At 45.8% G+C, this 27,282-nt stretch overlaps 1 protein-coding gene across 1 annotated transcript in view; it reads left to right on the forward strand.

Moving 5' to 3' along the window:
* CBL (Cbl proto-oncogene) overlaps nucleotides 1-27,282 on the forward strand; it is a 56,528-nt gene that overhangs the window by 6,355 nt on the left and 22,891 nt on the right. The window contains exon 2 of the mRNA XM_056860721.1: nucleotides 2,964-3,211. Coding sequence (XP_056716699.1) covers nucleotides 2,964-3,211 — 248 coding nt within the window. The remainder of the gene's footprint in view (nucleotides 1-2,963; nucleotides 3,212-27,282) is intronic.

A 27,282-nucleotide genomic window follows, 5' to 3' on the forward strand; every position in this document is an offset into this window, starting at 1 on the left:
ATTTTTCTCTAGTGGTAGTTGTGTTGGTATATAAATACTGTATGTATTTGGGCTGGCACATGAGCTGAGAGGCTTTTTAAATGTTCCTGCTACATAAAATGCTGATAACAGGAAAGGCCTCTGTGGGGTGCAGGTTATATCCTACTTCTGTGGCTTTGTGCTGATAAATGCTGTTGCACTTTGTCGGCTTGTAGGATGGCATAGTAAGCAAGTTATTTTAATTCTGCCTGTGGCAATTCTATATATTTTATTAAAGGGAATTGTTGTCAAAGGCTTTGTCTTGCCAGTAGTATTTTTCCTGTTAATGTGTAGCAATTAAAGCAGCCTTCTTACTGAAAAAAAATAACCTGCCAATTTGCAGCATTTTGGCTGGAGGTGATGCATGTAACAACAGTTAGGAGTCGAACTATAAATTGCAGAATAATGAAGCAGAAATCTTGCAAGATGTTGATATTCGAGGCTCTGGGTATAGAAAATCTAGGAGGTTCTGAATGGGCAACAATTTGGAGAAATCGCATAATGGTATGGTCAGAATGAGCTTTTGAGCTCAGAAAGTGCATTCTTGTGTGGATTTATGCTAAGTTGTTGGCATTTTAAATTTCTTTTCAGGACACAGTGTAGTTGAAACTAAGCTATGGGTTTATTGGAGACGTAGTGCTGGTTGGTAGTGGTATGCCTGGTCTGGAGAAAGACATTGGTGAGTGCCTTTTTTCTTGACATGGAAACACTCCGAAATTCCCTGTTTCCTAAGAAAAGTTTGAAGCAAATGTAACATGTTTGGAAGTTTACTAGTCACTAGAAAACATGTAGCTGTTCAGATTGTCTGGTTTATTGTGCCATGAACATTTTCAGATAATAGTGAACTTCATGGTATACATGAGGTTGGACTGACATCCCACCTCTGGGCATCTCTTGCTTTGAAAACCCCATGAGGGGTTGCCATGAGTTGGCTGTGACTTGACAGCACTTTGCACACACAAAAGTTATGCAAGCCCTTAGTGGAAGCTTAGGTGGAATCCATCTGTATTAAAAGGTGAAACTGTTGTCTGATCTTATGATTTATTGTGTTCTTGTGGTGGACAGACCACAGACAGCAAATAATTTACTACATGTGGTGTTCACTGCTGTCCACACTAGACAGGTCTCTTGGACTGGCATGCTGGTGTCTTCCAATCTGTGTTTCTGGGTAGATTTTTCTAGTGCGCAGTATAATTTTTGTGGTCATAGGGAGCTGCAAAAATGGGAGAATACACACCTTAGTATTATATGAATATCCTAAAAAAGAAGTTTGAAATCGCTGAAGAAAGTATTGCAGTATTTTGGATGTGAACCAGCACTGTCTGTATAGAACATGAAGTGCTTGTCAGTATTGTGGAGATGCATTTGATATAAATAATATATTTTATATTTCCGCAGATCCATTTCCTCTCTGATAGTTTTGGGTGCCAAGTGCCATTTATACTTACGAGTGAATCACAAGCCTTGCAGTATTTGGCGGACTATTGTTCTGTGGTAGCTTTTTCTTTTAAGCCTCAACATCAATAAAAACATGCTTGAGTGTGTATTGTATCAGCCTGGAAACTTGTGTGCAGTGGTGCACGATTTGGACTATCACTAGACTGTCCACTGTGCCTAGAAGCATTATGTGGTTCCTAAGGATTTCCTGTTTTATTTTTGTCAGTGTTTTAGGGGGGGAGAAAGTCTTATTTATTTTTTTTAGACTCTGAACAATATTGTTTAGCTGTGGTCAAAAACAGCACCTTGCTAATTGTGACCATCAAGATACTTCTGAGCTCTTACGGGGGAGCCCACTGAAGTCGCTGCAAGTGTTAGAGAGAAAGCAGCACCTCACAGTGTTGGTTGAAAGTGCTTGTGGGTCCTAATCTCCCTAATTTGAATCTGTAGGAATAGTTTGCTTTCAGATGTGTACTCTCTCACGTATATGTTGAAGTAACACAGGCACGCTGTTTCAGTGTTGCTTGTGACTGAGAGAGTTGACAGTGAGCTATGTTCTCACCGAGTTTTTGGTCTCTGGACTTGAACGCAGTAAACCTTTTTATATTTCATGTATTTATTTACTTCATTTGTACCCTGCCTTTCTCCTCAACATGTTGAAAGGCTTGCTGTCTTCTTTGGTTGCCAAAATACTACCTTGCAGGGTCATAAATATCCTGCTTTGCTCAGCCGCCATGACTCTCATCTCCAGCCACCCCAGCTTCCACTCCTTTCTTCTCTTCTCCTATGTACTTTAATTTATTCAGCAGCATGGTCAAATGGCTGAACATCACTTTCATGTGGAGCAGTACTTGTCCAAATTTACATGCAGTGTGCCTTCATTCCTCTTCGACCTTAAAAGGCTGCTTGCCCTTTGATGCTAGATGAGGGAAGAATTGCAGATTGCCTGTGCATCTTCCTCAGTCATTCCTCAGTGACTGCAAGGTTGTTTTTTGTTTCCTTCTCCTTGGCTCAAAGAGCCCATAGTACCAGGCTGTGTATGGGAACCCACTAGGAGATCATAGCTGTGGTGGTAGATCGTTGTTGATTGTATGAAGCTAGAGAAATTGTCGACTTCCATCCCCTATTCATGGCTATCATGGCAGCTTTGTGAGTTCATTATGTGTTGTTTGGGGGGGATTAAAGTGTTCTTAGGTTTGTTGTGGAGCTAACATCAGCAGTGCTGTTTCTGATTACTAATTAATATCTTAGGTGAGATAGCAGCTAGGCTATTATGGTTAATATGGTGGATGTCTTAGATTTAAGCCTGTGAAAGGTTAGACTTTCTAAACAAAAATCTGTAATGCTGTAGGTTACGGCATTCAAAGTAGATGATGAGTTTTGTAGCTTCTGATAATTCAGTTAAGCGTGTTGACATCTTGATGGTGAGTCCCTTGCTTACACTTTGGAAGATGCTGGCTTCTAAGTCTTATGCTTACTTAATGTTTGCCTTTACACTTTTTTTCCAGGTTGTACGTTTGTGTCAGAGCCCCAAACTGGCACTGAAGAATAGCCCACCCTATATTCTCGACCTGATCCCTGACACATATCAACATCTGCGAAGCATCATGTCACGCTATGAGGGGAAGATGGAGACTTTAGGAGAGAATGAATACTTCAGGGTGTTCATGGAAAACTTGATGAAAAAGACGAAGCAGACCATCAGCCTCTTCAAAGAAGGGAAAGAGAGAATGTATGAAGAGAATTCCCAGCCTAGGTAAGGCAGTTCTTCACAAACCCCAGATGGACATTGAGGGTCATTCTTGAAACATTATTTAAACACTTCTTGAATTCTTACGTGCTTCTGCTGTCATCCTAAAAGTAATGTCTGTCCTCGGCCAATCATGAATATGAGTTGAGTTCTCTATTTTCACAATGTTACATCACTTTCATTAGTGTAGTGTCTTAAGATTTGGAGCTGAAAGCAAAAAAGTCTTTGACATCAGTGTGTCATGAACTTTTGAACATATTTGCAGAAAAGTATTTGGACACACAGCTTACAAATCTGCTTAATATTGAAAATTGGAAATACAGAAAACTGAAAATTTCTCTGATACTACTTCACATTTAAGTGGTGCTTCAGTGTTTAGACAGTTTCACGTATATTATCTCAGACCTTACAACAACCATGTAAGTTAGGTCAGTTGTCTCCCTTCAGTGAGAACTATTCCCTCATGGGTTCAAAACATTGTATCACAAAGTTTTACATCTCTGTCCGCACTGAATTTGGAATCAAGTAGTAAGTGACTTGGTACAGGGAGGAGAGAAACAAAAATAATGCAAACATTATAGAATGAAGCAAATAAGTGGACGGATGTTGAGTTCCTTTTCCTGCTCTGAAGGAAGGGCATCTTGATCTTTGGGTGTTTCTCGCCCATTGCTAGGGGTAGGCAGGACTACACTAACAACCTCCTGTCTCCTGGAACACCTCCCCTTCCAGTTCTTCTCCTGCCTTCCCTGGGGTGAGAGCGTTGCAGCCATAGCTGCTGCCTAGGTCTAGTGAACTTAGGTTAGAATAGATCATTTTCCTTACCTTGTCGTATCCAATCGCTTTTTAAATTTAAGCTTCCGGCTCTGCTGACTATCAGCTGAGCCGCGGGAGAACAGCTAAGCCGTGGGAAAGAGGCGGCAAACGAAATGGCTACTGGAAAAGCTGCATCGGATGACATTGAGCTCCTTTCCGATACAGATCAAGAATTGGCCTTAAAATCTGATCCCACCGTTAGCCGCCCTGGCGGACTATCGGAGAGGGAGACTGGAAAGTCGCCGCTGCCATCTACTTCGGCTGGAAAATTGCTGAAGAAAAACAAGTCTAATGGCGGGGGAAAAGGCAGCAGCCACAAGCGCCAACTTAAGCAGAGTTCCGCTTCAACCTCTAAGGTCCCCGCCGGATCCTCTGCTGTGCCTTTGGATGTGGAGCCCAGGATACCTACAGAGGGTAAAGTAACCCTGAGGAAGGGGGATCCCACAAGAACCCCATGTTTGAACAGGTATATAATATGATAGAGGGCTCCATGGAAAGACATTTTCAGAGGCTCCAATCTCTTATCCTACCCTTCCAGCAGGGTTACCCTCCTCAAAGTCTCCTTCAGCCACTTCCTCAAGGGTTTTCATATAGGTTGGACATCTTCCCCTGGGTCTTCAGCCATATTTGAACCCATGTAGGAGGAGCCTGGCTACAGCCAAAGCGCCCCCTCTAGGCAGTGGCCCACTAAGGCAGTTATGAAAGCAGTGCCAAATATCCAAGAACAGAGAAATGAAACCTACCCTGTGGATAGGGATTCTGGGGCTGACAATAAGGAGGGAGAGTTAGTTTCAGACGAAGAACTCCCCATTGTTCAGGAACAGCAGCCTTGGCTGTTCTGTTCTGATTATTTCCAGCCTCTTTTGGCCAAGGCACTTTTTGCTTTAGACCTATCTGATGAAGCTGAAGCACCTGAGGAATCTAAGTCTAAATCCAGATGTAAAGGTTCCAAGGAATATTTCCCACAATGGAGGCCCAGACTATTAAGGTCCCCTTACCAGAATACTTTAAGAAAGTTATTAGAGCTGAATGGAACAAACCTCTACATAATAAACAGTTCTCTGGCAATGCCAAGGAACTATATGATATGGCCTCATATGCAATGGATATGTTGGAATTGCCTGTGGTAGATGCTACTAGCTCTGCCCTTCAATCCTCTGACTTCCTGGTGGAGGATGGAGTGGGCTTTATTAAAGATCAGCTCAATAGGAAAATGGAATATATTTCCAGAAAGGTGCATGAGGCAGCTGCACTGTCTATTCAGGCCAATACCACTATAGCACTCATGGCTAGGGCTTCAAATGTCTGGATAAAGAAGCTCACTCAGCTTCTACCCACCACAGATTTTAAAAAAAAATGGCCAAGGGCCTGTCTCGAGTGCTAAAGGCGTCCTCCTTTATGGCAGATGCCTCCTTGGATGTAGTGATCTTCGCTGCTAGAGCGGTCGCCTCTAATACGGCCATTTGCCCTGTGGGTAAGGCCATGGTCGGCTGAGTGCAGGTCCAAGACCATGTTAATGGGTCATCCATACAAGGGTGGAAAGTTATTGAAGAGAGACTAGATAGGATGGTCTCCGAAATTAAGGATAAAATAAGGCTATCCTTAAATCCCATAAAAAGGAACCCCGTCCTGGCCAATACTCTCAGTCCTTTCGATCCTACCATACCTTAACCAGGTTCAGACAGGATCAGAGACGTCCACACTGGGCTTCTCAGAGAGGGTCCTTTCAACGTTTCAACAGATTCAACCGCCCCTCACAACCACAGTCCTTTAGGGCGGACAAACCTGACAAATTCTTCAAAGGAAATAAGCAGTGACGCCAGGGATCCAGTGGTGGGGGGAAGGTTACAACCTTTCCTTCCACAGTGGCGCCACTCCCAGACAGATGCCTGGGTACTACAACTAATTCAGCAGGGATGTCTAGTAGAATTTCATCACAAGCCTCCAGATCGCTTTGTCGCATCGCCATGCTATCACACTGCTGTAAAATGTCAGAGAACAATGGAAGCCATTCCTCACTTGATCCAGATCGGGGCCATAGAGGAAGTACCTGTTCAGGAACGTCTCCAGGGAGTTTACTCTATATTTTTCACAGTCCCCAAAAGAATGGGGACTGGAGGGCTATCCTGGATCTCAAATTTCTCATTCGATTCATCCAGGCCAAACGTTTTCACATGGAGACACTGCGAACCATCATAGAGGCACTGCGTCCAAACACCTTCATGACATCCATAGCTCTCACAGAGGCTTATATGCATATCCCCATCCATCAGTCCCACCGGTGCCTTCTGAGATTCAACTATATGAACCTTCATTTACAGTTCAGGGCACTACCATTTGGGTTGACATCTGCCCCCTGAGTTTTTTTTTTCTCTTTTCCAAAGTGATGGTAGCTATTGTGGCAATGTTAAGGAAGGAAGGAATCCATGTACATTCCTACCTAGACCTACTCATATGCACCACCTCATATAACCTGGCACTTCAGCACTCCACTCGAGTCATCACGGCACTCGAAACACACGGCTATCTTATAATCAAAGCCAAAAGCTTGCTAAGCCCGTCACAGAGGATCCTATATCTGGGAGTGGTCATAGATTCCACCACCAATTCAGTATTTTCCTCCCAACAGACAAGGCCCGCAAAATTGCGGCGATGGCCAAGTCCACGGTAAAGTCGTCACGACATCGACTGAAGGCTCTGACAAGGCTCCTAGGCCTCATGGTATCCTGTCTAGGCCTGATTCCTTGGGCTTATTTCCACTCCCGACCACTTCAAGCAGCACTGCGTCCTTTCCAGCTGCTGTTCACACACAAGATAGACAAGACTCTCCCTCAGTCCGGTGGCCAGGACGAGCCTCTTATGGTGGACCAAAGTCAACAGTCGGACAACTGTATCTACACAAACAGCCGGTCCAGGTGTTTACAGATGCCAGCCTCAAGGGATGGGGAGCCACAGTGGCAGACTCTTTGGTTCAGGGCGTATGGAGCCAGTCAGAAACCACTCTCCACATCAATCTCCTCGAACTCGGGGCAGTATGCCTAGCCCTTATCAAATTCCGCGACCTTGTCAGAAACAAACACGTGCTAATCAGGACAGACAATGTGGCGACCAAGGCCCACATCAACAAGTAGGGTGGGTCTCGCTCCTCTCGCCTGCACCAGGAGTCATTGGCCATCATGATCTGCGCAGAAAAACACCTTTTGTCTCTCAGGGCAAAACATGTACGGGGCATCCACAACATTCAGGCAGATTGGTTAAGCCGTCAGACCAGGAAGGGGAATGGCTGCTGAATACACAAGTCTTTCAAGCCATCACCAGCTGGTTTGGAACACCCACAGTGGATCTGTTCGCCTCAGTCCAGAATCATCGGGTGGATAGGTTCTTCTCCCGGTTCTACCATTCGAAAGCAGAGCAAGTGGACTCTCCTCTGACTCAGTGGTCTCCTATATACCTTTCCACCACTGCCTATCCTTCCAAAGGTCATCAGGAAGATAAGGGCGGAGAGAGCGGAAGTCTTCCTGATCACTCCCAATTGGCCACACAGGCCATGTTTTCCGGCACTCATGGGGTTCTCCACCAGGGCACCTTGGCAGATTCCGACATCCTCGGATCTCCTTCTACAGGGACCAGTGATTCATCCAGATCCAGGATGGTTTCAATTGACCGCTTGGATGTGGAAAGGGCAAGGCTTGGTCTTTCCGTGGAGGTGGTGGGGACCATTCTTAAAGCCAGACGCCCTTCTACTATGAGGATATGTCAATATACCTGGAAAGCCTTCTCCAGGTGGTGTCACCGGAAGACAATCAACCCTGTCTCTCCTAAGCTACCTCAGTTACTGGACCTTTTACAGAATGGTGCACAGCAGGGGCTTAGAGCTGCAACCTTACAAAAGCAAGTGTCTGCTATTGCCTCAGTCTGTCTGGATATTGATGGGATTCCTCTGTCATCGCATCCTCAGGTTAAGGCTTTTATTAAAGGAGTAGCTCAATCTACCCCTCCGGTGACTCACCGCTTCCCTACCTGGAGACTGAACACTGTACTTTCTGCTCTAGCCAAAAGTCCCTTTGAACCTATGAGGAAAGTTCCCTTACGATTAGTAATGATGAAAACCTTATTTTTAGTTGCCATAACCTCTGCCAGGAGGGTTTCGGAATTGGGTGCCCTCTCTATTCGCAAGGATTTATGTATCTTTCACAAAGAAAGTCGTTCTACGTACTGATCCCTCGTTCACCCCCAAAGTGGGTTCCCGGTTTCATCAGTCTCAGGGGCTTCATCTCCCTTCCTTTTGTCCTAATCCTTCTACTCCCAGAGAGCGGAGTTGGCACACCTTGGACTTGCGTAGAGCTATTCATATTTATATATCTAGAACTGAATCCATTAGGAAAACGGAATTATGTTTATCTCAATTTCTGCACCCAACAAGGGACTTCACATGTCCCAACCGTCTATCAGCATATCCATTAGACAATGCATCAGAGAAGCCTACCTAGCCAGTGGTCTCCAAGTTCCGAATGGGATCACAGCCCATTCACTACGAAGCGCAGCTACGTCGGCTGCATTTTTCAAACAAGCCTCGACTAAGAGATCTGTAAAGCGGCTACTTGGTACAACGTGATTACTTTCATTAGACATTATCGAATCAATACTATGGCATCCGCTGAAGCAGCATTCAGCAGACGTATTTTACAGCACGTGGTGGAAAATGATGAGGACTGAGTTCCCACCAGTTATATCATTGCTCTTGGAGATCCCAAAGATCAAGATGCCCTTCCTTCAGAGCGGGAAAGGTACATTGTTTACTCACCGAGAAGGTCCTTTCTGCTCTGAAGTAGAAGGGCATCTTGCCCACCAGGAGATGGCAACATCATCTTATAAGGGTGGACTGAAGCACACCAAACTGGCCTACGGATTTGATTGGCCTAATAATATTGTAGCAATACGTATAGATTGGTTCTAAGTTTATCGATCAGTTTATTGTTGTTTGTACTCCTTGTTTGTGAGTGCTTTTCCCTGTTTCTTTAGCTTGCTGTAGAATAACTGGAAGGGGAGGTGTTCCTCGCCAGGAGATAGGAAGTTGTTAGTTTAGTCCTGCCTACCCCTAGCAATGGGCGAGAAACACCCAAAGATCAAGATGCCCTTCCTTCAGAGCGGAAAGGACCTTCTCGGTGAGTAAACAATGTACCTTTCCCTACTCCACACTTCCTCTTTTCTCTTAGGCCACTGCTATCCTCTAAGTTTGTGACCATCTCGCGCCCCTATTTTGCATATATTTTGAAGATTATGTTCTTTATGTCAACTTTCCCCCACAATCCTGGACTGTTATGAAAAACAGCAGAGGCAGTAGGTTAAGTTAGTTCCCTTTTCATTATGCTTGCTGGTCAAGGTAAGAATTCAAGCTTCTGCTTGTTCTTAGAATAATGGAAGATACTTAGTGCTCTGAAGTAAAGTCTAACAAGATGAGACCAAGGTATGCTTTCAGTCTGCAAACTACTGAGTGCTTGATGCTAGTTATCCCTAATGGGATAGAGGACACATCCCTCATGTTCCAGTGCATATTTGGGAAAACACCATGCTGGTTCTATGTATAGTGTGGGAACCCCATGTGAGTGGTTCTAGGACCATTCCTATAGGGCCAAAGCAACTCCTCCCAGTTTTAGGATCCTGCATCCTTATAACTCTTTGTGGAGGTTAGGAGGAGCCTCTATAGTTATTGCTGTGTGGATGGGTGTTCAGAACATAACTTTTTCTTACAAGGCAATATTTTGATTCAGTGACTGGTAGATATTTTCACAAGTTGAGGTATATCTGGTGGCAGTTCCCTGTTTTGAAAGCGAATAACATCAATGTGAACAAACTTCTATCTTCCCATCCCATAGTAGTAGCGTTCTTGTTGCCTTCTGCTCCTCTGACTTCGAAGGACAGAGGTAGATGGTGTCAGGGCTGCAGGCACATCTGGAATTTATGCATACTAAGCTGTTCTGGTAAGGTCAGCACTTTATTTTGTTTGTCAAGCCAATATGCAGCGTTTTCCCTTGTGTGTTTGCTGAGTACTTTTGCATGAGCAAAAGGAGAAAAAACGAAGTTGCAGGAATGCAGAGAAATTTGATGAGCATTCATTGTACACAAACGTAAGGCAGTTCAAAATTTAGTAGCAGGAAAGCACATTCAGCAAGTTGAGAAAGTGAGGTGTTCTTCAGCTTTGAGCATGTTAGGTCAGTGTTCTTTGCCTGTGTCCTAAGTATAACGTGTGTGCTGCACACAGCCATGGGGGACTTTGTTTCTGTGCTCCTTTTTTAAAGGAAAGGGGCAGGAAGAGATAAAGATTTCATGAAGAGAATAGTTGTATGATTTGGAGGAGCTTCCTTTGTGGGGCAGAACATGGCTATGAAGCGTGCATGTTGAGGAAATGCTTATATGGACAAAGGGGCTTATTGCCTCCTCACCTGGCAGATCCAAGTGGGATCTCTGTCCAAGCTTCAATTGATTGTGGGATTCTGAAACTGTATTCTAAAAAAATAAACTTAGCACATGCCTTAACCTAGCAGCGCAGCATATTTTCTACTTTTCAGTCATCTACCTCCCAGAATCCAGTGTTCAGCAACCGTTTTCTGTGATGGTTAAAGCCATGAATGAGTGCTCTTCAAGGTTACATTTCCTCAAGAGTTTAGTTTGCTTTCTAGGCTCTTATTAGTTTGTGTCACTTGCTGTGATAGAATTGGTGGGAAGAAATTCAGTGGAAATGACAACTGTTTTGGGTTTAGCGTTTGGTATATTCCCCCTTCCCGCCCCATCTTGCTTTGAGACCTTTATCCAAACCGTGCTTCCATCCATATGTCCGTTAATCATGTATCTGTAGCGACATGCCACAGTGGCCTGTAGATTGCTATCTCTGGGTCTTCTGGTCTCTGGTCTAGTGCCGATCACCACCCCAAACAGCTCCAATGGACAGCATAGAGCAGATGCAGCTGGTGTGGAGAAATAAAAAACCTTTGTTGAATTCATCGTGTGGAACATCTGTCGCTTGTGTTCTAGCTTCCTTGCAGCCTCAGTACTTCCAGGTACTGTGTCAATGATGACCTGCTCATCTACTGAGCCTCCATTGTTACCCATGGATTAATCCACCAGAGAGCTACTAGTAAAAATGGAGACTAGTCATGATGCATACCTCTTCTCTCCAGGATCAGAGGAGCATGCCTACTATATGAGGTGCTGTGGAACACAGGCAGGATAATGCTGCTGCCGTCGTCTTGTTTGTGGGCTTACTAGAGGTACCTGGTTGGCCACTGTGTGAACAGACTGCTGGACTTGATGGGCCTTGGTCTGATCAGGGCTTTTCTTATGTTCTTAGAGTTCTGGAAGACAGTTGGATCCATTCACCTCTGCAAAGGTCATTATATTTCTGAGCTGCTGTGTGAGAGAGTCTGAGGGCTAAGAATCTGGCTCTTCACACAACAATTCTGTGACTGGGAAAGGGCATCTTCAACAATGGAATGCTGAAGGAGTTTGTATAACAACAGTATGCTGACCTAGAACTTGTAAATGAAATGTTTTCCTTCCGTTTAGAGAATGTATGACCTGACCTACGTAGAGAGGTTGCTGAAGTGTTTGACACAAATTCTGATTACAGCAAAGGTGCTGCTTGGAACATTTCTTGTCTGCTCAAATCAGGGCTTGTAGGAATGCTGCTTCAGATAGCTTTCATATTTGTCATTTGCTCTAGGATATGGAGGTACAAAACAACAGAGGAAAAAGCTGCAGATTTTAATTCTCTCCGTGTAGGGCATACCAAGGAAGGAAGTTAATACTGTAAAAAGTATGTTTAGAAAAATGTTGCAGTTTTAAAATCAAAATCCATCTCATATTGGGTCTTCCTCTTTTCCTGCTGACTTCAGCTTTGTGCATTATTGTCTTTTCCAGTGACTCTTCTCTTCTCATAATGTGACCAAAGTACAATAGCCTCAGTATGTAAGTGAATGGTTGTCATGTGTTGCAATCAGGGAGGGTTGTGGCTTGATTTGATCTAGAAACAACCTTTTGGCCGTCCATGGTATTTGTAAAACTCTCCTTATCATGGCTGCCCTTCCCAGACTCAATCTCCTTCTGATTTCTTGGTTGCAGTCTCTCTTTTGGTTGATGATTGAGCCAAGGAATAGAAAATCTTTCCACAATTTCAGTTTCTTCATCGTCAACCTTAAAGTTGTGTAATTCTCCAGTAGTCATTACTTTTGCCTTTTTTGATGTTCAGCTGTAATCCTGCAGTGACACTTCCTGCTTTAACCTTCATCAGTAGTCATTTCAAGTCTTCACTGTTTTCTGCCAGTAATGTGGGCTCATCTCCATATCTCAAATTGTTAATATTCCTTCCGCTAATTTTTACTCCACTTTCATCTAAATCTAAACCAGTTTTCCTTATGATACGTTCAGCATATAAATTGAACAGATAGGAAGATAAAATACATCCTTGTCTGACACCTTTGCCAATTAGAAAACATCCTGTTTCTCCATATTCTGCCCTAATAGTAACCTCTTTTCCAAAGTGTAGGTTGCACATTAAGGAAATCAGATGTTGTGGCACTTCCATTTCTTTCAGAACCAATCATAATTTCCATGATCCACACAGTCAAAGGCTTTGCTATAATCTATGAAACACAAGCTGATTTTCTTCTGAAAATTCTCTCATATGCTCCAGTATCCAACATAAATTTGCAATATGATCTCTAGTGTCTCTTCTTTTTCTGAATCCAGCTTGAACATCTGGCATTTCTCATTCCATATATGGTAACAGTCTTTTAAATAAGATTTTGAGTATCATTTTACTCACATGATAAATTAATGTGATGGCCTAATTGTTGCTGTAGTTTTTGATGCCTCCTTTTTTTTTTAATGTGGATTGAGCATTTCTAGTCTGTGGGTCATTTTTTTCTAATATTTGTTGGTATATTCCTGTTAAGATTTTGATGGATTCTGTTTCAGTAGCTTGAAATAGTTCTGTTATACTCTCAACTCCTGGTGATTGATTTTTCCAAATCACTTTCAGGGCAGTGTTCACTTGCCCCAAAAGTACAAAAATAAAATTCTGAACTGATAATTTTGTGCGAAGTAAGAAAAACAGCATAATGCATTGTTCAGGCAACCTGTCATTATCTGATGTAGAAAGCCGCCCGTCACTTCCTTCAACTGAAACTTCTACTTCAGTATGTAGAAAACGTGTGGTGCCTACTTCTGCATTTGAGTAGCTTAGAGGTTTTTAGAGAATATTCAAAGGCTGCCCATAAGACAGGGATCTTGACTGCTAGGTTGTAACATACAAATTCAAAACTGCTTTCTGTTAAAAGATCTGCTGTTATGAAGAAAATAATATTTCAGTTTTGATCTTCAGTGCTTGTTAGGATGATACTAGCAAAGCTCAGCTCTTAAAATCTTAGGAACTCCGGTTTTCCTTCCCAGCATAGTTTCAGAAAGGATTTAAAAATGCGGTGGCAAGACGGTTAACACAGGCAGGTAAAAATAAGCACAAATTCAACTTTCCATAATTTCCGAGCCAAGGTATTTTTTTAAGGGATGACTCGGGTTTGGCACATTTGAGGTAAAAATTTCAGATACCAAATAAACTGTGATCCTGTGCTTTATTATATTTTTCTGGTTCTTGATGTGTAATGCACGTAGGGCCAAACCAGAGGAGAGCAGCAATTCTGTGAACAGAATTCCCTGTGTTTTAATTAAATTTTTAGTTGCACAAAGGCTCCCAATGTTACCACTTTTCCTGGAATAATCTCAAAGCAATTTCTAGGCATACACAAAAATACAGCAGATAATTAAACCGACATCCTACAAAAAATTAAAAGAGCCAAAATAAAAGCCACATCCCACCAAAGGCCTTTATAAAAAGCTGAACAGCTGAAGAGGTGATGTCACTTGGTAGTCCATTCTTACTCAGGCTAAGGCTGTCTCATAAGCAGGCCCTGGGGTGAAGACTGGAAGGTCCTCCTAAGCTTGTATGGGGAGAGGCAGTCACATGAACACATGAAGCTGCCTTAAACTAAACCAGACCCTCGGTCCATCAAAGTCAGTATTGTCTACTCAGATCAGCAGCAGTTCTCCAGGGTCTCAGGCAGAGATCTCTCACATCACCTACTCGTCTAATCCCTTTAACTGGAGATGCCGGGGATTGAACCTGGGACCTTCTGTATGCCAAGCAGATGCTCTACTACTGAGCCACAGCCCCTCCCCGTCCTTTAAATCTATGTATCCTATGCTGTTAAAGAGCTTTAAAGATGAAAACCAGCACCTTGAATTGAACCCAGAACCAGTGCAATTGATCTAAGTCTGCTGTTGTATGGCTAGTCCAGCTGATTTGCGTTGGTGAATGCCCTGCTGAATTCTGTACCATTTGTTGTTTCTGACCCTTCTTCAAGGGCAGCCCCACACAATGTCCTGCAGTAGTCTCAAGGTTATAGAATCATAGAGTTTGAAGGGACCACCAGGGTCATCAAGTCCAACCCGCTGCACAATGCAGGAAATTCACAACTACCTCTCCGCCACACCTAGTGACCAGAAGATGGCCAAGATGCCCTCCATCTCATCATCTGCCTAAGGTCACAGAATCAGCATTGCTGATAGATGGCCATCTAACCTCTTCTTAAAAACCTCCAGGGAAGGAGAGCTTACCACCTCCTGAGGAAGCCTGTTCCGCTGAGGAACCGCTCTAACGGTTAGAAAATTCTTCCTAATGTCTAGACGGAAACTCTTTTGATTTAATTTCAACCCGTTGGCTCTGGTCCGACCTTCTTGGGCAACAGAAAACAACTCAGCACCATCCTCAATATGACAGCCCCTTAAGTACTTGAACATGGTTATCATATCCCCTCTCAGTCTTCTCCTCTTCAGGCTAAACATACCCAGCTCCTTCAGCCTTTCCTCATAGGACTTGGTCTCCAGACCCCTCACCATCTTTGTTGCCCTCCTCTGGACACGTTCCAGGTCGCAGTAGTATGGATCAGTGTGGCCTGGTCAGCTGTGTCTGGGGAAAAAAAGTTTTTGAGCTAAGGATAATTAAAAAAAACACTTCTGGCAACCGTGCTGGCCCATTCTGCCATGTGCATTGTTGGTTCCAAGAACATCCCGGCTCTTAATTGATTCTGATTGCGATTGCAAGAGGAGGTGTGGTTTCAGCCTTGCCCCTGTTCAGTTTTCCTGAACTGTAATGTCCTTGGGGAGTGCTGTTTGCTGTGTTGGGGCAATCATACCGTTCCAGTAGTGACTCCATTTCAAAACAGGAAAAAAACTATACAAGCAGAAGGATTCCCCATTCCTTTGCCACGGTCTCCATTGGAGTTGGAAACACCATGTGCCTGAGCACTGAATTTTCAACACTGGGAACACTTTTCATGGAGCTCCCAGTGTCTCATTGGGGTTGGTTCTTACATTAGTGTTTGCATTGCTTTAAAACATTAGCAATGCAAACGACTTCCCCTTTTTTCCAAAATTCCCCCAGCGCTTTTGTGTGGAGGCCAGTCTCACGTTGTCGTGCAAGAATAAGCATATTGATCCTAGTCCAGAAATCTCTTTATATGTGTATTTGGGCTCATGTATGCAGCAAGCCGAGAGCCAGGGTGCTGTAGGGTTTAAGGTGTTAGACTAGGACCTGGGAAACCCAGGTTCAAATCCCCACTCATGCCATGGAAGCTTGCTGAGTGACCTTGGGCCAGGCAGCCCTGACCCTGGCTAGTATTTGGGTGGGAGACCTCCAAGGAATACCGGGGTTGTGATGTGGAGGCAGGCAATGGCAAACCACCTCCCAAGGTCTCTTGCCTTGAAAAGCCTGTGGGCTCTCTGTCAGTCAGCTGTGACTGGACGGCAAAAAAAAAAAAAAGCAGCAGCAAGCCATATATGTATTTTTAAATTCTAGTGTCCAGCCTTCTCTCTCAGTTCCTTGCCTTTCGTCTTGGGGAATTCACAGTTCAAAACCTTATTATGGTGGTAGTGTAGCTGTGATATTGATGTTTAGACTTGAGACCCTTTTTTGCACTGGCATTTCTACATGTGAACCGATTACATGAATTATTAACACAAGAGTCTTACATGCTGCTGGATCTGTGTGCTTTAGATTGACTTTTCCCTAGTAGGGAGAATGATTTTGTACACCACTTTGTGTCCCCATTGGGGAGAAAAGTAGGGTATAAATATCTAACATAAGTAAAACAAAAATTGACCCAGAAACTTCGTTTTGGCTTTTTAAGCTTTTAATGCATTCTGGGTAGTTTCACATTATAAATATTCTGATTAGATAACCCATCAGAGAATTTTTTGTGGCTGTAATAATGAACAGCCATAGATGATGATCTTGGTCTCTGGTAAAAGAGAATTGAGGAGCTGTTCTATGATCGAAGGTGGCAACCTGTTGTGCTCATGTAAACATGGCAAAGGATTCGTACGTGTTAACTAGACAGATTCCAGCATTCCCTTTCTCTATGACTTGGCTGCAACAATAGTGTCATGAAGGTTTTCAAATTAGGGCTGTTCCCCTGTGTGAGAGAAGTGGGAATACCTTTTTTCAGATAGCCTCAGGCCCTCATGTTTTTATCGCTGTTTGTATTACACATAATTAAAAGTTGAGAACAAATCTGGTACATCTTTTTAAATGACCAAAGATTGTCAATCAGATAATCCCACCATTTCAGCAACTCAGCATTGCACCCCTATAGCCAAGCGTCAAGTGTTCTAGAAAACTGTGAATGTTTCTTAATGTGGTGCTTCTTGAGTGTGTTCTCCTAAATGCTTTGTTGAAATCAATACATCATAAATATTCTGCTCTGAAAAACTTGTGAAGTACTTAGCAGCTCTCTAGTTGGAAGTGCCATAGGGGAACAAATGCATATTTGATGTGATATGCTTGTGGAACTGAGCAGTTTCAAAGAAATTGGCTTAGTTTTTTTGTTGTTCCAACTACAGAACATAAACAACCACAACCAAATGTGCAGTGATTTTTTTAAAGCTTATATTTCTAAAATTTTGATCAGCTACACACAAATTCAAACATTTGCTATAAGAACTCCGCATTTTGTACAGAGAGAATGCTTCATTGTTTAATTTCTTTTATTTTAGAAGATTTTAAACTTACCCTTCCTCCAAAGAGCTGAGAACAATGTTTAGAGCATGATTTTCCTACCTCCATTGTATTGTCACAAAAGCCCTATGAAGTAGGTTAGAGAACATGACTGGCCCAAAGTCACCTAGTGGGCTTCCTGACAGAGTGGGAATTTGAATTCAGGTCTCTGTGCTTAGTGCTTCACTCAGTCTAACCACTATATCACACTGGCTTTCTTTAGATATAGAAGGCTTGAACGAGCACATTATGTTTCATGAATGCTGTTTGCCAACCTTCTGACCTATCATTTGAGCAAGTATTGTGTTCTATTAATATGTATAATTAAGGATTCCGTTGCAGATGCCCAAGAGGGGAGGGGCTGTGGCTCAGTGGTAGAGCATCTGCTTGGCATGCAGAAGGTCCCAGGTTCAATCCCGAGCATCTCCAGTTAAAGAGTCTAGGCAATTAGGTGATGTGAAAGACCTCAGCCTGAGACCCTGGAGTAGACAATACTGACTTTGATGGACCAAGGGTCTGGTTCAGTATAAGGAAGCTTCATGTGTTCATGAATCCTACCGTAAGATTATGATAATGGAGAAGCAACAAATAATTGTAGACTTGTGTTATGCTAGTCACAGAACAAAAATATTCAAGAGAGCAGTGTTAAAAAATGTGAGGGGGAAAAATCACAGTTGCTGTACCTGCCAAAATCATCCGTTCACAGAAACAAAGTGAAAGTGTTTGAGGGCATTCTTTGTCTGAGTTGGACTTCTGTGTCTTTGCTTGCAAGTTTACTGCATCTGATTATGTTGGCTTCTTGATTCATGTCCAGTGCCTTGGTAATTCAGTCCACAAAATCAATGTAATGCTAGCTGACTCTGCAGACAGGCAAAGGCTGGTCATAGAATTTGATGCCTCTAAAATCTGTCTGGATAATTTCCCTCCTAGTAAGCAAAAGACAATGGATGTTTCATTTTGTACGTTGGTTGCTCTTCATTTCTCTTAAAGGTGACTTATGCTGCTGTCAGTAAGAGCTAAGTGGAATTTCATTCACTTCCTGTGTTGAAAGTTTAGTTGAAAGTAGTTCCGTTGCGTATCTATTTTTAAAAGCTGATTACTGTGTGAAGTTGTCTGTGAAGCTGCGCTAAGTTTGTAAATGTTGACATAGGATATTTAAGCTTGGCCATTCAGCACTTATTTGCAGGGGTCAGTTAAACTGATCTGAGCACAACGGTTTCGGCCTACATGGAATATCCTGCTATTATAGGAATGTGGAGCAACTATTCATGTGCCTCGGTGGAGTGTGACATGTTGGATCAGAGGTGGAAAACCCATGGCCATGCAAAATGCAACTTCTGGGATGCCCTTTGTGGGCCAGGGAGCTCTTTCCAGGATGTCCCTGCCAGATTTCTCAGCATTCGTTTTTAAAAAACAAAGATCACTGACTGCACAGTGAAGTAGCAAAGCAGTAATAACTGACGAATTATCTAGCGATTGAAAAGTCCGATTCATTCATCGTCAGTCTCTTCTTCCATAGCAAAGGAAGGTGGACTGAAGGGAAGGGGATTCAGTTTTTTGTTCCTTAACGAACGGGAGAGCTCTTTACAGAAGGCAGATAAGGGGAGAAGGCAGTTAACGGGAGACATGATAGAGGTCTATAAAATTATGCATGGTGTGGAGAGAGTGGACATTTTCTGTTAATATGAAAATGCAGGGTCATCTACTGAAGCTAGAGGGTGAGAGATTCAAAACAGATAAAAGGAAGTATTTCTTCACACAATACAGAGTTAAATTGTGGAACTCCCTGCCCCAGGATATAGTGATGGCTGCCAACTTGGAAGACTTTAAGAGGGGAGTGGACATGTTAATGGGGGAGAGAGCTATCCATGGCTATTAGTAAAAAATTGATACAAGTCATGATGCATACTTGTTCTCTCTAATATCAGAGGAGCATGCCTATTAGGTGCCATGGAACACAGGACAATGCTGCTGCAGTTGTCTTGTTTGTGGGCTTCCTGGAGGCACCTGGTTGGCCACTGTGTGAACAGACTGCTGGACTTGATGGGCCTTGGTCTGATCCAGCATGGCCTTTCTTATGTTCTTATGTTCATATTGCTATTCATCGGCTTATTTGTGCTTACAGCCCACCCCATCCCAAAGACTTACGCTGAATAACTGAAACATTGCTTTTCAAAAGAGTAAAATTTTAAGCAGTTGGAGACAGGAGGGGTATTTGGCCTAGGCTTACACAGGTCCAAACTGTGTCTGCAGAAGAATAGGGAGTCAGCGCAGTCATAGCCCATCTAAGTTAGGAGGCAAGCCGCTCTGAGGCAGAAAGCGGTTACCAGTTCCTTATTTACACTTCCTAGTTCCTGAACTAGTTCCTAGTTCCTGAATCCAACCACAAATATTGAGGACAGTTTAAAAGGCTTTGTACCCCAAAATAAGCTTTGGACCACCAAATGTCATACACTCCCACCTTCAGGGGGTGTGGTTTGTGGTTGGATTCACAAATAAGGAACTAGGAAGTGCAAAGAAGGAACTGGGACCCAACTTCAGTCTCCTCAAGAAATAAACTGTGTAAACAGATACATACGTGATTTCAGCTCTTGAGTCTTCGGTACTGTGCCTCGATGCTTCTTCCTGTTGGAGTATAATTGACAGTCTTGACATTTTTAAACCTTGCAGCATAAAAAAATAAGCCAATTAGAAGTTTGGAGAAGAGAGAGTTCACCTTTGTGTGTCTGTGTACAAACTGAAACGCAGTGGCACTGTTTTACCACACTTCAGAAGAATAGAGTCCTTAGAGATGGACGCTGCCATTTGTTCATATGTTCTAAATTAATTGCACACAGCCAGTTTTTGGAGCTTTTTGGGGGGAAGGGAGGAGTAGAGTTTGTGACTTTAAAAAACATGGTTAGACTCACCCATGATTTGCCAGAGCATACCCAGTTGAGACGAACACAAGATGGGGAGCTGGGATTTCCTGGGCTCTTATTTGTGTTGGTGCTAAATTGGATTTATTTTGGACAGATTAGCCTGTTTACTTTGGATTCTCAGATCTGTATAATTAAGGCCACAGTATTAATTTTTTCCAAATGGGCATTGTCACTTGAAAACAATGTGTTTCTGCAAGTCTTCGAATTGTGGCATCTTAAAGACCAGCAGGTGTATTAACATGCATGCTTTTGTAGGCAAGAACCTGGGCTGTTAGTCTTTAAGGGATCACAAGACTTTTTCGTTTCTCATATCCATAATTTGGCACAAAGCAATTAAAGACTTTCATTGATCATAGTGTAGGTTGCTACACGTACCTTGAGAGATGTAGAGCCTCATCATTAAGATGGGAAAATGTGTGCGCTCTCCCTGGGATCTGAGAAATGTGGCTTTAACTTATAAACGTCATGCGTGTCTCATTTCCCCAACCTTTGAGCAAGCCTTGAGCATTCGAGTGATTTATGAGAAGTTCTGTGTGTATTTTTAACACAAATAACAGAATGGGTTGTGATGAAAGCATGCATTACCTTTCTGCGGCAGGAAAGTTCTGATTCCCATCATCTTTCTTGACGATTGAATCAACAGTGCTTGAAGAGAAATTTGCTTACACAAGTTGTCCCCAGGTACATTTGACAGTATTCCTCACAGAACATAAACAAGGAAGCTGGGTTGTTATATTTTAAGAGGATATTTGTACTTCCAGGAACCTTGTCTGTTTTCCTACCCATTAATAAAAGTATTTATAGAAAATGGGAGTCTTCCAGTATTCTCTCTGTTTGTGAATAGCAGATCAAGGTTGGGTTCTTTTGCAGCCCTTTAGACACAGAATCAGTGGTCTAAGCCTGATGCTTTTAATGTCATTATTTTTAAAGTTACACTCAGTGTGAATTTATATTACATTTGCTAATAGTAATAATGAAGATAATGGCTGGCTTTTAGGGCCAGTACTGGAATAGTGATTGCATGCTTAATTATAATTTTAACTTGAAAATTGCTGTAGGAACATTTTTTCCCTTTTTGAGCAGCTGTTGAATATATAAAGTATATCTTTGTATTCTCAGAGCAGTGTTCCTGCTCTGAGATTTTAACCATTACAAATCTTGGTAATTATGGAAGATTAGGGAAAACTTTATTGGGAGTATTGTGTACCATAAAGACCCTCGCTTTTAGCCCTTTGTATAATTCAGGTGGAGACCTGCAACAAAATGTTGTGGGCTGTGGATGATATTTCTCTGCATAACTTCCACAATGTGGCAACCCTTGCCTTGTATGCAAGTGGCCCTGTTGTATAAGCTTTGCTACCATTAGAGATGACTGTCTCAGTGTGAGAATTCCCAACTCCCTGGGCTAACTTCGCAAAATCACTGCTCAGGCTTGATTCCAGAAACAATAGATTTATTGAAGGCTTCAGACAGATGAGACAGACACTGATTCAAAGTTGCGAGTGACTAACTTATCGGGGTTACAGCATTTATCTACTACAGGGCATGAAGGTTCACACGCAAGGCATGGGAGGGTACAAGGCAAAGCGGTGCAGCACAAAACATCAAACAGACCCGAAGAGGCAGTGAGGGCTATCAGCATTTCAAGGCCGGACTCGGCCCGAGGGAGTGAAGGCAGAGAGCACAGCAGGGGAGGAGAGGTGGCACCTGGGCGCCATGGACGAGGCGGGGGACTCAGGAAGATACATGGAGGTGCGAACTGCTTGTACGAGTTCAAAGGGGTAGAGATGACAACAGATAAGAGCCAGAACCAGATGGCCCTCACATTCTGCCCCCCTTAAGGCCCCCCTCCCGCGAGGTCGGGAGGCCGAGGCTTCTCGGGGTAGGCGCAATGGAATTCGTGTACGAGTCGGGGGGCTGCCATATGGGGGGCTGCGACCCATTCATCGTGTGCAGCGCCCAGATGCTTCCACCGCACAAAGTAAAACAGTTTTCCCTTTTTCCACTTGGAATCTAAGATCTTGGATACTTCCATGTGGGTATCCCCGCCCACAACAGTGGGCACTTCAGGTTTGGAAGGGGGGTGGAACTGGGGAGCGGAAACGAAAGGTTTGAGTAGACTAATGTGGAAAACGGGGTGCACGCCCCGCAGAGTTTTGGGTAGATCCAGCTCCACAGTCACCTCGTTGATTACCCGGGTAATGGGAAAGGGACCCACATAGCGGTCATTAAGCTTTTTACAGGGTCGGAGGGAACGCAGATTTTTTGTAGAAAGGTAAACCTGTTCTCCCACCCGGAGTTCCCATCCCTGCGTTCGGTGTTTGTCGGCCTGTTCCTTGTATTTTCGCTTGGCCCGTTCAAGGTTCTTTTGTAGCCAGGGCCAAGTGGAACTGACCGCCCGTACCCACTCCTGCATCTCAGGCACTGCCTCGAGTTCAGGGGTGACAGGGGCGGCACCGAAAGGGCCGAAATCGGTTCCGTATACCACTCGAAAAGGACTAAACCCTGTGGAGGAGTGGGGGGCATTGTTGTACGCATATTCGGCGAAAGGTAACAAGTCCACCCAGTCATCCTGATGGTAATTGACATAGCATCGGAGGTAGCACTCGACCACGGCATTCACCCGTTCGGTCTGACCATCAGTTTGAGGGTGGTAGGCAGACGAGAGACCTTGTTCCCCCACCCCCATGAGTTTTAAGAAGGCCCGCCAGAATTTGGCGACAAACTGAACCCCCCTGTCGGAGAGGACCTTCCTAGGGATCGAGTGAAGCCTGAGGACATGGGTGACAAACATTTTGGCCAACCCCTGTGCCGACGGGAGTCCCGCGCAGGGGACAAAGTGGACCTGCTTGGAAAAGAGGTCAGTGATAACCCACAGTACGGTTTTGCCCCTGCTGGGAGGTAAATCGGTGATGAAATCCATGGCGATTACCTCCCATGGCCGGGTGGGGGTCTCTAGGGGTTTCAGAAGCCCTGGGGTTTTACCTCCCCTGTTCTTGGCGGTGGCGCATATGGGACAACTGCGCACGTACAGTTCCACGTCCGCCCTCATGCCCGGCCACCAGAATTGTCGTCTTACTAAATGTAACGTCTTGACAAACCCAAAGTGACCGGCCAGCTTGGCTCCGTGGACCAGTCCCAACACCTCCTTGCGAAGGGAGGCTGGGACATAGAGTTTCCCTCCCTGCACCCACCAGGATTCCTGTTGCTCCATACCGGATGGGAGCATCTGCTGCTCCGCTTCCTGCAGGGACGCCTCTCGGAGGCGTTGCTGGAAAGCCTCCGGAATTCCCTTGAGCGAGGGACCACTGGGGTGGCGGGTTTGTGACCGGGTGGAGACCGCCAAACCAAGGATCTCTCCTCTTTGCTCTGGAGTGAATAGCGAGTCCACTGGACGATCAAAATCGTTGCGGTACTGGGGGAGTCGGGATAGGGCATCCGCTAGGGCGTTTTCTTTGCCGGGCACGTGTTTGAGGGTGAACCGGAATTTGGCAAAGAATTGAGCCCAACGTATTTGTTTGGCGTTAAGCTTTCTAGCCCCTTTGAGGGCCTCCAGATTCTTGTGATCGGTGCACACTTCAAACGGGAATTCCGCCCCCTCTAGAAAATGCCTCCACACAGTGAGAGCATGCTTGACTGCCGCGGCTTCTTTCTCCCAGATGGCCCAGTTGATTTCGGACTGGGTAAACTTCTTGGAGAAATAGGCGCATGGCCTCAAGGCGCCGTTTTCGTCCCGCTGCAGAAGTGCCCCTCCCATAGCCACATCGGAGGCGTCCACCTGGACCACAAACGGTTTGGTACAGTCCGGGTGCGCCAGGACCGGCTCGGACGAGAAAAGTAGCTTCAAGTCTTCAAAAGCCTGTTGGCAGGGAGGGGACCACTGCAAGCGGGCCGAAGGCAAAGCGGCATTAGCACCCTTTCCCTTGGTGCGCAGGAGGGAAGTGAGGGGAAGGGCCACCTGTGCGAAGTTGGGGATGAAATTGCGGTAGAAGTTGGCAAACCCCAAGAACTGTTGCAGTTGCTTGCGCGTGGTAGGGGGTTCCCAATCCCGTACTGCCTGAACCTTTCCGGGATCCATTTCTAACCCCTGGTGGGAGATTACATAGCCTAAAAAGGTAATGGAGGGCTGGTGGAATTCACATTTAGACACCTTAGCATATAACTTGTGGTCCCGTAACCGCTGGAGGACCTCTCGCACCAGCCGGACATGCTCTTCCATGGTTTCAGAATAAATGAGTATATCATCCAAAAATACCACCACCCCCCTAAATAACAAATCATGTAACACTTCATTGATTAATTGCATAAACACACTCGGAGCCCCAGAAAGTCCGAACGGCATCACTAAATACTCAGACATGCCAAAACAGCTCGAAAAAGCCGTTTTGGGTTCGTCCCCCTCTTTTATGCGGATGCGGTGATAGGCTTCCACTAAATCCAGTTTGGTGAAAATCCGGCCCTCCTTCAATTGTGCTAGCAGGTCTGGAATGAGAGGGAGGGGGTAAGCGTTAGACTGCGTGACAGCGTTGAGTCTTCGAAAGTCTATACACAGTCTTAGGTCACCCGTTTTCTTTTTGACAAAAAAGGCTGGGGCGGAGTATGGAGCTTTGGAGGGACGGATGAAACCCCTCGCCAAGTTGGTGTCCAAATAGTCCCGTAACACTGCCTTTTCACTGGGTCTCATGGGGTATACCTTCCCCTTGGATAACTTGCCGTCTCCAACAATTTCAATCGCACAGTCAGTCTCCCGGTGCGGGGGCAATTCGTCACACTCCCGCACATCAAAAACATCTGAGTACTGGGAGTATTCCGAGGGCAAGTTAGGGGTATTGGAAACGGGTCCCGGGGAACCCACTAGGGCAGCGGCCGGGGTACCGGGCATACGATCCCTGTCATGCATGGCGCAGGGATTCTCTGGGAAAGTCAGGAGTCGTTTGACCCAATCAATGGAGGGGTTGTGGCCCCGCAGCCAGTTCATCCCCAAAACTACGGGGGCAACTATGGGGGCGATGGTAAAGTACAGTTGTTCCCAATGCTCCCCCACAGTCATGACTACCGCGGTAGTTCGGTGAGTGACGGGCCCCTTCTTAAAGTCACTCCCGTCCATCTGGGAAAAGCGGAGAGGACCCGGGAGACGTTTGCGGCGGACCTGCAACTTCCGGGCCGCCTCCTCACTAATCAAGGTGCGGGCGCATCCCGAGTCCACTAGCGCGGGGAACTCTAAAACTGGACCCCCTTTTGGTAAAGAGAGGTGGACCCGGATATAAACATTGTCCTCTTGGGCGCTTACCATCGGTGGAGCTCCTTGCACAACGGGCGGAGCGGTCTGCTGAGGAGCCCCCCTTACAGCAGACCGACGGCGTTTTTTGCCGGCGTTTCCCACTCTTCCTCCTCGCTGGACGAGGGGGACGAGGTATTTGTAATCCGTGACTCGGCAGAGTCAGAGCTTGCATTGGTAATCCGGGGTCCCGATGGACCCGTCGAGTTGGCGGCCCCATTCAAGGCGTGCGCGTGTAGCGCCGAGGGAGTGCTCCGTCGTCCCGGAGCGTTGCTTCGGCGTCGAGGTTGACCCTCTGCGGGAGCCTTCTCTGGTTCATTCGGGACAGGACGAATGGAAGCAGGGCGTCCGGAGCGGGACGGGCATTGGGAGGCGAAGTGACCTTTTCCTCCACAGACCAAGCACACCCCTGCCTCGAAGCGTTTGCGGCGCTCCGCTGACGTGGGGCCGCTACCGCCTGGGGTACGAGGGTCACGGACCCCACTAGATCTGTCTCCTTTCGGTTTAAAGTCGCGGCCGGAACGTTGCTTAGACAAGGTCAGGAGCTGCTTCCTATTTTCGATGTCGGCGGCGTGGCGCACCCAACCCTCAACATCAGGGGGGTTACCTTGCATAAAGGCCCAATGCTGCAGGTCCGGGTTCAGGCCCTCCCTAAACAACTGCACACGGGTAGCCTCACTCCAGTCCAGGATCCGACTTGATAAGGACTGGAACTCGCTCGCATACTGCGCCACCGACTTAGTCCCTTGGCGCAGTTGCATCAGAGCGGCTTTGGCCCGCTCCCCCAGATTCAGGTCCTCAAACCGGTTTCGGAGTGCGATCATAAAGTCATCCAAACTCCGTAACACAGGGGAGCGGAGCTCGTACTGTAACACCATCCACGCGGCCGCTTCGCCTTGCAGGAGGGAGGCCACATACTGGACCTGGGACTCTTCGGAGGTAAAGGTCCGGCCCTGCTCCCGCATAAAAATGTCCACTTGGACCATGAAAAAGGTCAACTGGTCCCCCGACCCATCATACGTGACTTTCAGGTCCCGGCGGGCCGGAGTGCTGGGAGGAGGTGCGGGGGGAGCCGCCGGTGTCCCATCCGGGGGGTTACCGGGCGGAGGCTGAACCTTCAGCGCGTCCATGGCAGCAGCCATCTCCTGCATCACAATCTGCATGGCATCTATGCGTTCCACCATGGCTTGGCGTTCTTCCTGCCACTGCCTCCGCTCCTCATCCATCAGCGCGTCCCTACGAGCGGGGTCGTCCTCGAATCCCGTACCCGTCAAGGCCAAGCGGCGGTGCTTTGCCTCGGTCCGGGAGAGTGACCAACCTTTCGGGGAATCCAGCCAAGTGTTGAAGGTGTTCTTGGGTCTGGTGCCCGGGCCCGGTCCCGGGTGCGGCATGCCTGGTACCTTCCGCTTGGCTTCCTCATCCTTCGGGTCCGGCTTCTCCGGTACGCCGCTTCCGTCCGGCGAGGCCGGAGGAGTAGTCTTATCCTCGTCGCCTGGCATTGCTGTCCCGTAGGGTACAGGTGCAGAACGAAGAGGCAAGGACTCGCAACTTAATGTGAGAGTTCCCAACTCCCTGGGCTAACTTCGCAAAATCACTGCTCAGGCTTGATTCCAGAAACAATAGATTTATTGAAGGCTTCAGACAGATGAGACAGACACTGATTCAAAGTTGCGAGTGACTAGCTTATCGGGGTTACAGCATTTATCTACTACAGGGCATGAAGGTTCACACGCAAGGCATGGGAGGGTACAAGGCAAAGCGGTGCAGCACAAAACATCAAACAGACCCGAAGAGGCAGTGAGGGCTATCAGCATTTCAAGGCCGGACTCGGCCCGAGGGAGTGAAGGCAGAGAGCACAGCAGGGGAGGAGAGGTGGCACCTGGGCGCCATGGACGAGGCGGGGGACTCAGGAAGATACATGGAGGTGCGAACTGCTTGTACGAGTTCAAAGGGGTAGAGA

Source organism: Euleptes europaea, chromosome 14 (genome assembly GCF_029931775.1).
Source record: "Euleptes europaea isolate rEulEur1 chromosome 14, rEulEur1.hap1, whole genome shotgun sequence".
In the NCBI taxonomy this organism is placed as follows: Eukaryota; Metazoa; Chordata; class Lepidosauria; order Squamata; family Sphaerodactylidae; genus Euleptes; species Euleptes europaea.